The 13,947-nt window shown below is 35.5% G+C and overlaps 1 protein-coding gene across 2 annotated transcripts in view; it reads left to right on the plus strand.

Moving 5' to 3' along the window:
- The window catches only part of zfpm2a (zinc finger protein, FOG family member 2a), a 177,821-nt gene that overhangs the window by 46,522 nt on the left and 117,352 nt on the right, over window positions 1-13,947 (plus strand). Inside the window, exon 3 of one of the 2 annotated variants that reach the window (XM_069194892.1) lies at window positions 5,296-5,454. The exons of the other annotated variant lie outside the window; for it this stretch is intronic. Within the exon in view, the coding sequence (XP_069050993.1) occupies window positions 5,296-5,454 (159 nt within the window). The remainder of the gene's footprint in view (window positions 1-5,295; window positions 5,455-13,947) is intronic. 2 annotated transcript variants of the gene reach the window in all.

The raw sequence follows: 13,947 nt of genomic DNA on the forward strand, positions 1-13,947 counted from the left end.
TTCACATTTTCTTCTTTTGACTTATGTATGATATTTGCTCTCAGAAAACCCAAAGATGAGCACGAGCATGAGCATAAATAAATTCTGGCAAGTTCGGTGTGTATTAGCTGCTGTTTTTGTATACTTATCACATATGCTAAGTCCTCTGGCCAGTTTGTCACACCCTTATAAAAATGCACCAACATCATGGGTCATAGTGAATGTGACAAGGTTTTAAACAGTACACAACTAGAAAGGACACCACTATCAGAAAATGAGTTAGGAGTGCTGTGCTAGTCATTTAGTAAGTCATTATTCTTATCATTGCTGTCTCTGAAATTATTTCAGGTCTCTCCATGCAAAGAATACTGTGTAATCAACTAAATGTATGGAAAGCTAGCAAACTTTAAAAATGCACAGTGTTGAAATCTACACTGGTTTCAACAAGTAACCATGAAAATGATTTGAATTTGAAGTTTTGTCAAACACTTATCTTTTTGTGAAAAAGGTTTTTACTTTAAGTATTCCTGTTGTCAGTGACTGCAGGTAGTCCAGTCAACACAATGCACGGACCATCTTACCATATAATGTCCAATAAAACACATTGGACAGATGGAACAGACAGGTGTTGTTTTCTAAATGCGATATAGTCCACATAATCCATATACTGTACAGAGCAATATCATACTGTACACTTTATATTTCAGTTTTTGTATACATGTATTACAATTCATAATATCTTCAGTCACTCTGAAGATTTTCTTTTAACTCCTGCATTTTAGCCTAGCAACTTGCTGTGATGTGTATCATAATTTTAGGCGACAGTAATCATATTGAGTGATTTCAGGTTTTGTTACATTGTAATTTAAAGCAATTCTATGCCTTTACAGTGTCTATTAGAGACCAACATACTTATTCTTTTTATGTATGGTTCTTCTCTTGAAGATGTAGCTTCTAAAAAAGGAATAATTTATTAGGCTAATGAAAAGACCAAGCAGTTTGTGGAGTTCAAGCAGTTTCTGAGCTTCTGAATCAGAATAAAGGAAAACAGCAACACACACCAAGAGTTTTTGAACTTAAATCATTCCTTTATCAAACTAAGGGTCTGGTTGTGTTACGATAGAATATGCTCACTGAAATATGCTGAAAAGGGATGTTTCTGTGTGTTTTGTCTGTGTTCAGATTGATTGGGAGTGTGCAATATAGCTCATTTTTAATGGAATAAAAAGAGGAATACATGCATCAAAACATCACAAGGAAACAAAACACTTGTGCTTTTGAGTCCTTAAGTAAGTCTGATCACCAAAGACAGAAAAATATATTTTTTTAATTTGTACTATAAGTTTAAAAACAAATTTAAACCAGTCTTAAATTTGGACCTGCAGTAGTTCTTTAACATGCAAATTATTAAGAGAGGATTGGAATTATTTTAGATTCTTTTTGTGGTGGTGGGGGGTGGAAATATATTTTAACATAATTTAAATGCAGGATGAAATATTTTCAGAACTAATACAATTCAGGTACCATAATTCCATCAGAGTCCTTGATTGAAGCAAAATAGTAATATGCAAATACCAAAAAAGATGTACAGCTACAAGCAAAAAACTGAAATCATTTAGATATAGGGAAATAATATTGCACACAGAGAAAAAAAATTAATCAAACGGAAAAATTTCTGCTTTAAGATTGTGCTGGTGTGTTACCTGCAGGCATGAAATGTAAATGAAAAATCAACATTGTACCCTCTGATAAGGCTACCAAATTAATAAAAGTATTTTCTTTCTACCTCCCATGCTGTTGCTTATGTGAAAAGTGATGAGGTACAGCGAAAGGAACTTTGGTCTTCTGGATCATCTTTTTCTCTATCTAAATTTCCTGTGGTAAAACAACTATAGACTGTGGCTGTACTGTTTTCCTTCTGTTAATCTTGTTGTTGCCTTGGAAGAGTTTGCCTGAAGCATGTCCAGGAGAAAACCAATTCTGTATTTTTAAAGGGAGTTTTAGTGGAGAGCGGACATCATTATCCCACCTTGGTTATTTATTTTTGGAAAATAAATGTCAACAAACTAAACTTCGAAGCACCCAGTATTAATAGACTTATGTTCAATTTTTTATGTTGTAAACATACAGTATTTTTCTCCCTTGAAAAGGAGGACACCCATTCTCAAAGCATGATATAAATGTTATCAAGCTTTTAAGGTTTTCTGATTTTATAATGTCTTCTCGTACAGTATCTCTATATATTCCATAAAGACCAGTAAATGATGTGTTGAATATTAAGTATATACAGTACACATGTATGTATTATATAGTGAAAATATTTGTTACCTTCAATTAATTTGGGTTGTTAATGTGAAAATGCTTTTCGAGATACAGTACATATTATAAAACAAAAAACCCCAATATAGTGTATATAGAATATATAGAGACAAAATAAGGACTGCTCTAATTAAAGTCCATTTTTTTTCAACTGTACAATATCGTATTATATACTGATAATGGCAGTGAAAGTGACATTTTAAAAATAACATGATCTTGATTAGGGAATCCTGTTGAAAGTTGTGTTACTGGCTGTGTGACACATTTATGTTTTATGAGTTATTTCAGCTTATTGTTTTGTGCCTAAAACAGTTCTAGTAATCCTTGCTAAATCTACATATTCTTTCCAAAAATGTGATCCCAGTGACAGACTGTGAGGAAAGTAATTGACCAGTGTTTCATTGCTTTGCTTTTTAACTGAACTAATAATAATAATAATCATAATAATCATAATTATCATTATCATCATTATCACCATCGTCTTTTTAAAAAATAAGCACGGTCGATGATATCTTTTCATTAGCGTGTGACATTGGAGGGCATATCCAGCAGACAAATGCCATTGAAGATGACATCCCAAATGTAAAATTGTCATTAACTTGTAAGTGGTTTAAGAATGGGATGGCACAGTAGCACAGTAGTAAGCATTGCTGCCTCACAGAACTGGGGCACTAGCTGTGTGGAGATTATATGTTCTCCCTGTGTTCACGTGGGTTTCTTCTGGATTTCCCCCATGGTCCAAAGAATACTGGTAAGTTAATTGGCTTCTGTAAAATTGGCCCTGGTGTGAGTGTGTGTGTTTATGTCTATACAGTATGTGCCCTGTTATGGACTGGCATCCTGCTCTGGGTCTATCCTGCCTTTCTCCTGCTGCCTGCTGGGCTCCAGCTCCCCCCTGACCCTGTACTGGATAAAACAGTTTTAGAAAATGGATGGATGGTTTAAGGATTTCACTTTCTTTTTTTTCTGCAAAAACAGAGACCTTTCTGAGAGAACACTGAAAGCAATAAACCGTGAGGAAGGTTTCCGAATTCAGTTCTGGAGAGAATAGGTGGGCTGGGGTCATACCTGTTAAAAGCAAAATACATACGGTAACAGTTAAAACCTCAACAGAAGGTTTGGAAGAATAGCAATAATGCAATGTACAACATACTGTACAAAAACACATTCCTTTTAATCTGGAAAATTTGGGTTTAATCTTGGGTTCTTAAGAAATTTGATTAACTTTAGTTTTTAGACCTTTAAGAGCTGTTTAGAGCTCCTTAAATATGTCATGTTTCTTTAAAAAATGAAATAAAATAAACTGAAAATCTACATTTATTTTTCACACAGTCCTGGAAGACAGATTTGTAGTGTAAAGTGTGCTAGGAAGAAAAACAGGAAGCCAAGGTCATGTTTGTAGTCTGTGCCTGTGAGTGAGTCGTGACTAAGCCCATTAGCTGTGGGAATAGCTGAACAGTGTGTGGACTTGAACTGGTACTGTCAACAAACCTTCAACTTGGGCTTCTTTATGGCCCCGGACCTTAGCAGCAAAGATCTCTCAGACAGAAGCAGATTTAAACCGTGTGGTTGTTAAACCACAGGTTGTGCCGAATCTGCAAACCTTTTAGCTAAAAATAGAAACAGTTCTGCCAGAGTTCTGAGTGGTAATGTGTTTTAATAATTCTTTGATAAAAACAATTCACTTTCACATCGATCTAAACACCATATCTTTGTTTGCTGTATATGATACAATATTTGCCAACAGTTGCAGTGCATTATTAATGAGAATGCCCGTGTGTGCCGAATAACTCTGCCTGTCATTACTCACAGGAAATATAGACACAAACCTATGCTGAGCGATGATGGATGAAAAATCAAAAGGCTCTTTTGCATTTGTATTAAAGTAAGGCACTCAGATTCACCCAGTTTTGCCTGCTGCCTCGGAGCTGAATTGCACCCAAATCATTTCCAAACACAAAAAGATTAAATGTGTTGTATTCCTTAATTATTTAGGTGAATTGATCGTTTTCAAGTACTTCTCATGAAATGCAAGAAAACTAGTAATCTAGTGGTGTAATTAGTATGTGAATAAATAAAGGATTTTACGTATGAAGTCTACAGTATATGGGTATACTGTACAAAGGCAACGTTAAGGATTTGAGAGAGAGTTTCTTTGTAATTCTAGATATTTGTCGTCACTTCCAGTATTTTGATTGAATTGGTTAGAGTCAGATGTGTCATTCTCATACCCTTCTGACAGAAAGGGATGTTTCAGAAAGGATTTAGGCTGGGTTGTGACATATGTTCCACCTTGGACTGTAGTTTTGCCTGGATTAAATCTTAAACTTCAGTCATCCTGCTAATTGCAAATTACAAAGTTTATATCTTAAGTATTAATTTGAAAGTAAGTAACAGTAAAAATAAAAAAGTTCCAAAAACAAACTATTGTATTGTAGTCATTCATAGCAAAGCAAATTTGTCTCATTCTTTTACAAGGACTCTTTTCAGAAACGAGCTTCTGATGTTAAACATCAGGCTTAAGGGAATGCCCTACACAGACAGACGAACAGCACTAAACCTTTGTTGTCTTGATGGCTATCAGGGAACCCGATGCAAGTGTATAGAATCCTGAAAGGCATTGAGTGTCAATCCAGAGGATTTCTTCAGAATGGTCAGTGGAACACAAACCATACGGCACAAGTGGAAACTACATGGAAGTGCTTTAAAGCCGAGAGCAGGAAGCAATGCTTTCTCCAAAGGATTGTGGGGCTTTTTTAACATGCTGCCCAGTCAAGTTGTCAAGGCCAATACTCTGGCTTCATTCCAGAAAGAGCTAGAGGAGTTCAATTGGCTATTACCTACCCAATGGGCTAAGTGTGCCGGGTGGCCTGCTCTCTTTCACTGCCATGCTTATGTTCTTCGAAACCCATGATGTAAAAGCAGGTACAGTACATTGCTTCTCTTTCATTAGAAAAGGGTTATAATCTTATTGAATTTCATGTGGTAATTTTACAGGACCATTAGAAGATGCCTTGCAAGATGAAGAGGAAGAGTGTCTCTCTGAGGAAAATGACATCATCACAAAAGAAGAATTCTCAGTGGAGGAAAATTTCTCCACGGACTTTGAACCGGAAAACTTGAGCTGTGAAGATATGGAATACTTTTGCAGTAAAGGTAGACACAGATTATGAAATGACGACACTTTGACATTTTTTAGTCTGTGCTTTTATTTCTGCGTTAATATACATTTAAAAGTGAATGGACAGCATATTTTTTTATTTTTTCAAGTTCGAGGGTTTAGTTCTGAAACAAGGAAATTCTATTTTTTTCTCTCTCTGGATGTGAGAACCCTTAAGCATTACATCACTTGGCAGGGCAAAGTAGGTGAAGACTGGAGCTGAATTATGAACAACTGGGAACAAATTAACTTTTGTTTCCTTTTATTAAACACAAGACCCAGAGTGAAATGTTGATAATGACAATATACTATAAATACTATATAATGGTAATGAATAGATTTGTTTCTTAATATATTTAATGTTGTAGTCCAGTATATGAAAAGCATTTAAAGTGCATTTAAAAGGGTGGGAACACATAAAACACTAAAGTGAAAGCTTCTCTTTTGTGGAATCACTGTTCTTTTCTTTTTTCACTAAAGAATGGTATAAAACACACTGGCACGAAATCTTTGATAAATGAGCCCCCCTGAGACCTGTTGTCATACATGTCCTGATCTGATATGTGTAGGAAGCACAAGTGGGTGTTTGAGTTACATTAGTTTAACAAAAAAAAAGGGATACTAGCCAATTTGGCTGTTTTAATTGTGTGGGAAAGCATCCAGTACCTCCCTGTTTGTCTCTGAAATGATTCTGTTTGATATTTGATTTTCACAATGCATTCAAGAGCGGCAGATTGATCTGGGAAAGATGGCACCTCAAACAGAGAAGTGCTTCCAAACGCCATGCTGGTGAATCGATTGAGCCCAAGCCTGAAGGAGGGACATGCTCACTCCTGAACATGTGACACCTCTTCCTGCAGCACCTGCTGTTCCTTGGAGGCCTACCATTAAAAAAAAAAGGAGCATGGCCAAATGTCCCTATCTTCTTCCCAAGAAAAAAAAATCCAATGTGATACTTTTTTTTTTTGCTTCTCACACCTTACCGTCACCAGATGCTGCCTTGCTGCGTAGGTTATTTTCTAGCTTAAGCTGAGTCCTCTGCTCTGATACAGTACTGCGCAGGCTCTGTAGTGTGCCACTTTGTACAGTGTTTTAAGTAAAAACTGTAGGGCAGATTTTGTTTTGCTTATTGACCTGCATTGGCAGACGTGCGTTTTGGTGTAATGTTTTTCTTCTTAGAAAATGAATCTTCATGTTGTGTGGGTGGAAGAAAGGGAATGAAAGCAGGTAGTGGACGGAAATTTAATTTGGACCTGGTGAGGAAGATAAAGACGCCAGGTTCAGAGGAAGCTGTTTCTGGATGTTTTACACATGGTAGATTTTCGTTCTTTATTGTAATCTTGTCAGTCTACGAAGCAGTGCAGAATTTGCTTACTATTTAGACGCTGTCCTTGGCATAAATGCAGGGAATAGTATTTCCAAGTGACCCTGTGACATCTTGTATGACAGTACTGTAGACTTTTTGGTTTTCCTAACTCACTTGCAGTCAGATTTAGAATTGGCAAGAACTCCTTCTGGTCACTTTTGCCATATAATGACCTTTCTAACTTAGTATATGCAGCGTTTAATCATTTATTACAGATTTTTTAAAAGTTATTGATTGTTTTGTGTTTCCCTTTTGTGAATCTTATAGCTGATAAGTGGTCACAAAGTGTAATGTGCCGTGTTTCCTTTTAAAAAATTAAATGTGAAATCCTCTTCAGAAAAATAAGCGTATTGATATTTAAAGTCTGCCTTACTTCAAATGTGAGGATCCTGGCTTTGGAGCCCCATCATTTGGACAGATCTTCCAAGCTCTGATTTTGACAGGGATAAAGGACTCATAATTGATTCTATTGGATGATTGTTCTAGTGGCTGATTATTCTGTAACACAGCTGAGAGGTTTTGTTGTCTGTTCAGCTTCTCCTTGAGAAGAAAGTACACATGGGTCCAAAATTCCTACAGTGTTGAAATGTTTTGGGAAGATCTACTTCTCTGTAACTTGCATACATTTAACATACGTAAGGCTGTATTCTTAAAGTGCAAGCTACTTCAGTCTGAGCCGCTACTGTGCATAGAATGTAGTATTATTTGTAGATATTCACAATATATTTATCTTGTAAGTATGCTTGTCTCACATTCAAATAATCTTTTGTGCATTGCGGCAATTAACACTTCTTCAGTACAAACTTAATCAAATAACATTTCTCATAGCATGTAGTATCACAACTACAATGAAAGGGTCTGTAGTAAAAAGGACTGTATATGAAAGAAATATAACTGCAGTCTATTGTTGTAAAGGTTTAATAGGTGTGAGTGTACATCTAAGTTTCTTTTACTACTTAACACGCAAGGCTACAAGCCAGCTTTTATATCAAAGTCCTATGTTTTCATGGTCACACTGATTTCCTTTTTCAAGCTTTTAGATAAGTACCCTATGTTATATACCGAGTTCCCTCTTCATGTATTTTGCTACTGTTATCTGAACTAACTCTTCTTGACTCTAAAGCAATGCTTTGCACAGGTTTTTCCTTAAGACTTACAAATACTGTATGTGCAGCAGTCAGGTGTAATTGTAATGCTCTCGATTAATTCTTCAATAAGATATTCAGATTTAAAAAAAAACTAATTTAGCTGAGTGTCTGAGTGGCTTAAATTTCTCTCACTTATGCATAAGCAGCATGAATTAAAGGAAACACAATCCTGAATGTATTAAACGGTTTATGTATGTTATTCCTTGACTATAGAAAAAAAAAAGGACTCTTGATTAACTAAACCCTCTCAATTTTGATGGCACTGTGTAATTAGCGGAGTGTTGAGTTGAACGCTGGTTTTAAAGCAACCACTCATCCTGTAGCCTTTATCTTCTCAGGCTTCTTCAAGAATAGGTCTCTCGTGTAAGGTTTCTCCACTGAGCAGTCAAGTGACACTTCTGTCTCAGCTTAGCCTTGTATCTGTGTAGTCACTCACTGAAATGGTCTTGTCAGGAGGACCTAAAACCTCCATTAAAAGTTTCAGCCTATAATAGGTATTAAAAAGCTGTAGAAATACAAAGAAGAGCACCAATTTTCATTAACATATGAAGCACTTATTAACTTTGATCAGAGTGCGGTGAAGTAGCAAAGCGGCTTAAAGGCACAAAGGTCAAGGAGTTGAATGCTACCAAAGTCTAGCCCATTTGCCTTACCCTTGCATAAAATTGTACTTCAAATTACTATTTGGAATACCTTGAAGTCTGTGCGGGACCTAGAGTTTTTTTTTTCAGATTTTCCATCCTCTATCCCACTTTGAATCTCTTTTTTGCTAGCTACAAGTTTCCCCTCCTTCCTTCACCTGGATAAATTACACAGTACATCTTTCCTCAGACGTAGTCCCGTCCGACATCCCCTTGATTCTGGATCAGAAAAGCCTGCTGCAATGCTGGTACAAATTAAGCCGCAGAATCTTTGGAGAGTATAGGGCCGACTGTGTTCTGCAAAATTAGACATACTGCTGAACGTACTGGATAGGCATTGTTCTGAAAAAGCAGAGAGACGTTCCAAAAGTCCTTAATGCCCCCACACTTATAGATGAATTCCATACCGTATGCTTCCTTATCTATTCTTAGTCATAGCTGTAAAATCAAAATGTAAGAGAGGTACAAAGAATTTGTTTGTTTTTTTTATTTTGGTTAATATTTTTGTTTTTGGTTATTGGCTTGGATTTTGGTTATAGTGTTCTCATTCGCCGGAGGTTTCTACTGCTTTTTTAATGAACCTTTGCATTTTTATTTCTAATCTTATATAGGCAGTAATAACAAATCTGTAGCACGCTGTATTGTGCAAAATATGTTGTTTCCAATGAAGTACAAGCTTTTAGGGAATACTGTTATTGTATCTTTTTTATAGTTGTGCAAAACCTCAATACAATATACGATATACTATATCTCAAGTACACACATCAGTGTACTTAAATTTAAATCCAGACTGTTAGTGTATGTAGCATATCATGAAGGCATTTTCAGTGAGGCTAACCCTCATTTTACATCAAATGTATTTTTTTTATGCAAAACAGGCTAGTGCCAATCTGGAATACATAAAATAAGATAGCATGCAGAGCTCTGGAATTTAGCTTTTCAGTAAGCCTCACATTTTGGTGTGGTTTGTGTGTGAGCGCTCAAATCATATGAAATGGGTTCGCACTGAACCTGAAACCATAAAACACTGGTGAGCGTGTGTGTATCAACCTGAGGGTATACACAATGTCCCTTTGAGGTACAGCCTTGGCTTCTCCTTGACGATTACAGAATATCTCCTCAAACACCTCCTCGGCATGGTCGATTTTCACATTTATTGAAGTTTTCCTCGTGAACTCTCTTTTACGGAGCTCATTTTTCACAAAACAGTTTATGGACATCTGACACCATATTTCATCATTTTGAAAGCGCTTCGCTATTTTATTTACGGTGCTCTGAGAAGAAGGAGGAAGCTGTAGTGAAATTTCACCTTGCTTCTTTGACTGTTCTGCATTTAACAATGAAGTGAAAATATCACCTGGAGGCAGCATTAGCAAATAAAGCCAATTAGAGAACACATTTATCAAGTAAATCCATATGAAAAAGCAGTGGTTCTTAGATAATAGGAAGCTGATGAATATCTACTTAATTTCCTTGTGTATACAGTCTGGATTTACGTACCGGAATTAGCACTGGTCTTGTGTCACTCAACTGAGTCCTAAATATATACTCAAAGATTTCTTTATAAAAAAAATACAGGTTTTATTTCTCATTTAGTTGTGTTTAAAGTGTATCACCACTCGAGAACAAAAAGATATTTAGAATTAAATATTTATATAATATAATATTATATAAATGTGTCTATAAGCTTTGTATGTTCAAGCATGTACAGTAAGTTGGTGACAACAAGGAGAACATCACTTCTAACGTTCACTCCAAGGTAGAAAGACAGTTATTCTCTAACAGATAAGCGAAGCTGCCAAGGTCTCCTAATCTATAAGCTTTTCTTTCGTATAATCATGTTGCAGCATGACTTTTATTCTTTGCAGATGTTTCTGAAGAACCTGATTTGTACCAATCTACTTGATATTATCGTAGGTGAAACAGATCGTGATTACTGCTAACCAAGATCTGTGAAACCAGACCTTTGTTTTATTTAAGGATGAGTAATTGAAATTGAAGCTGCCAATGAGGTAATAAACAGAAAGTGACAGGATGAATTACAACAGTCTTAATGCAAATGCAAAGTAATAGATGTTACCAAGAACAGAAGTTCTGTCCAATATTTCTTTGTAGACGGCAGTGTTCAGAATTGTAAATGTTGAATTTTAATGCAAAGTTGATGCTGAGAATATGGAAAATGCTAATTTGAGAGATGATAAGATGAATCGAGACATCCCTTTAGCCCCATTTAACTCAGTAGAGGAAATTAATCACTAATGTTTGTTAAGTATGACAATCTAACCCAGCCAGATCTACATGCTCCGAGTCTGAATCACAGCTAGATAACCGACTACAGACTTAGAGGAATTCTGCCAGGTTTTGTAATGATGTAAATTTATGGACCTATTCACATTGCTTTAAAGAGACAGTTGCGATATTTTTGCTAATGCAAAAAATCACAGGGAAGTAGCTGAACTGAATTCATTGTGTCAGTCTTAGATACCATATAGTGATGCCAATCTTTATGTTTTGAGGATGTGAACAGCCATGTACTAATATTTCTGTTCAATTTCTGATACACCTGTTCAGCTGGTAATTGTAAGAAGACTAATAAACGTTAATTATGGCACACATAATACAATACCATAAATCTTAAAAACATTCAATATAGTTATGTAGTGCTGCCATATTGGACCTCAGTGATTTATTGTAATATATCATATTGTAGATGTTTTGCTGCAGTTTTGCTGAAAATTTGTCATGACTGCTGCGCATAATTGCTGTGGATAATATCATACAGGTTGTATGATAAAACAGATTAAATCAAAACTCTACATAGAACTCCAAGTCAGGAAGCATGAGATTATTCTTTATCATAATTTAAATATGTACAGAATGTAACTGCCATACAAATGTTCCTTGAGTTTCTTTCCAATTATTAATATCCATATACAGTACAGTATTTAAGACATATAGTAGTTATTAGTCAATAATTCCATGGTTTGGTTTTGTAACCCTTTTTATAAATTGAATCTACACTTGCAATTCCCTAGTCAAATTAGTACTAAAGTTCCCTATCTTTATATATGAGACATCCTTTCCTATTCTTTTGTTGTCTCCATCCTAGTATTATTGGCATTTGCAGTTCATTCACTTTAACTGGGTTCATTTCTTTTTTAAGTCATTTTATAAAGTCCTTTCTTTCTCCTTATGTGTTTTTTTACTTTATCTTTGTTTCTTTAAACCATTTGTGCTACTGAATTTGCTTTGCTTTTGGGATGAATATATTCTGTTCTTCAAGCAGATCATCTTTAAACCATCTCCATTTATTTCTCTGCTGAGATTCACAGCCTGCTTTCGTAAAATTGAAAATATTTGGTCTGGAATCTACCTATATGGATTTGAAATATTTCGTAACGTATTATTTTGTGATCATAGTTCCTTCCTGTTATGTCTGTTTTACCGGCTCTGTGCTGTATAATTTTAAAGACTAGATCAATCCAAACATGTCCTCTAGTACTGTAGGGGTTCTGACAAAACGCCATGCGTAATAGAAAAGGACAGGAAAAAAGTAGTGGGGACCCAAGACCTTTTAAGGGTTTTACTTAAAATGCTGTGAACAACTCTACTGAAGTGCTTCCACAAACACTGCCCATTGCAGAGACTGTAAGAAACTCTAAAACTTGCTGCCTGTCTGCTTGTTGGGATTAGGGGCTCTGAGCTCCTTAAAGTCGAGCACACAAGATTGACATTTTCAAGGGCTTTCTTGGCGGAGACAATGCTAAAAGGAAGAAAAAGCCAATATGACTTTGTTTCTACCTTGCTGGAGGAGTTGTTTGTGTAAATCGCCTATAAGCTTATTGACCTGAATGTGAGGCTCCCATGTTTTATTCTGCTTTGGCTGAAGAGCAGACACTGATAGAGCAGTGATAGGGCTGATTTTAACAGCTCACTGATGTAGTTTTACATTCATTCCCTTCCTTACCCCAACTTCCTTCACTCAACCACTCTTACCACCTTTGGGTCTATGATATGTCTTTGATATGTCAAAATCACAGCTAGGGTTATCTAAGGCGAGATGTGTGCTTTGCATGTCAATATAATATACATATGATGTTAAAACATCTGCTTTTTTAAGTGTTGGGTTTCAATGGAATTCAGAGAATATAATGCCATGTTTTAAACCAGTTAAAAACAAGTTAATATTTTGTGGTCGCTGAGATAGTTTCTTGGGGAGATATAATCAGCTTAATTTGATGTCAACCTTTCTTTGTTAGTAAAACAGCACAAATGTTCAGATCCAAAGAAATAATGCCAACATTAATTTGTAATCAGAAAAAAATGATTGCATTTTTTAATTTCTACACGTTGAAATAAATGTTCCATCCTTAGACATTGTTGCCTATTAAGTTCCTGTGATTGTGTTTGAAACTGCATTGCAAAACGTGTTAGATATGAGGCACAAAATCCATAATCACCACTTAATTAAGGAATCATCTTGTTGCTTCATTTCCTACACTGTAATTAAAAATGTAGCCCTATATGTTGTGTTACAGGGCTTAACATGTACTTGGGAGATCAAGATATTGCTTTTAATATTATCTCACACATATTCACACATTTTAATTTCAGTACAGCAAAGTAAACTTGATATATTTCCCTTTGTTATCCATGTTATGATATGAGCCTAGTGAGCAGAAGAGCTGCTTAATCAGAGAAATGAAACAGAAGGGAGATTGCTGTGTGTACTTTAAGATACTGTTAGTAAAAGAGGCATTTTAAGAAGAAACTCAAAAAAGGAAACTAGGTCAGAATAACCTCTTGTACTCTTAAGTAGGACAGTGCCTCAGACTTCCCTTAATTTTTCAGCATCATAAAGGAAGCTGTGTCCTTTTGGCAAGTTTAGTTGTTGTCTTTGATGTAAGCTGAATCTTTAAAGGCTATAAGGCTGAACAACATGTGTTTGAACTATATGTGAGTCCATCTGGAAGAACGGCTGTTATTTGACTTACTGTATAAGCTGAAGCAATTGTAAAATTCCTGGTACACAGTTAGGAGATGTACTGTAGTCCAATATGTGTTGACCTTTTTCAAGTTACTGTATTTTTGACCAGCTACAAATGAATGGATGTAATCGCTTTAAAATAGTTTTTTTGTTCTTAAAATACTTACAAGTACAGAGTTAGATGAAAGGAAACACAATCAAACATACAGTACTTGAAATCTATAATACGTTTAATCAGAAATATATAATATTTAAAGAACACCATTAATTGTATCTACTGCATTAGCAACCAAAGGAAACTTCTTCATAACTGATCAAAGTAATAAATTGCACAAATGTAAATATAC

Source organism: Lepisosteus oculatus, chromosome 10, assembly GCF_040954835.1.
Source record: "Lepisosteus oculatus isolate fLepOcu1 chromosome 10, fLepOcu1.hap2, whole genome shotgun sequence".
Classification (NCBI taxonomy): Eukaryota; Metazoa; Chordata; class Actinopteri; order Semionotiformes; family Lepisosteidae; genus Lepisosteus; species Lepisosteus oculatus.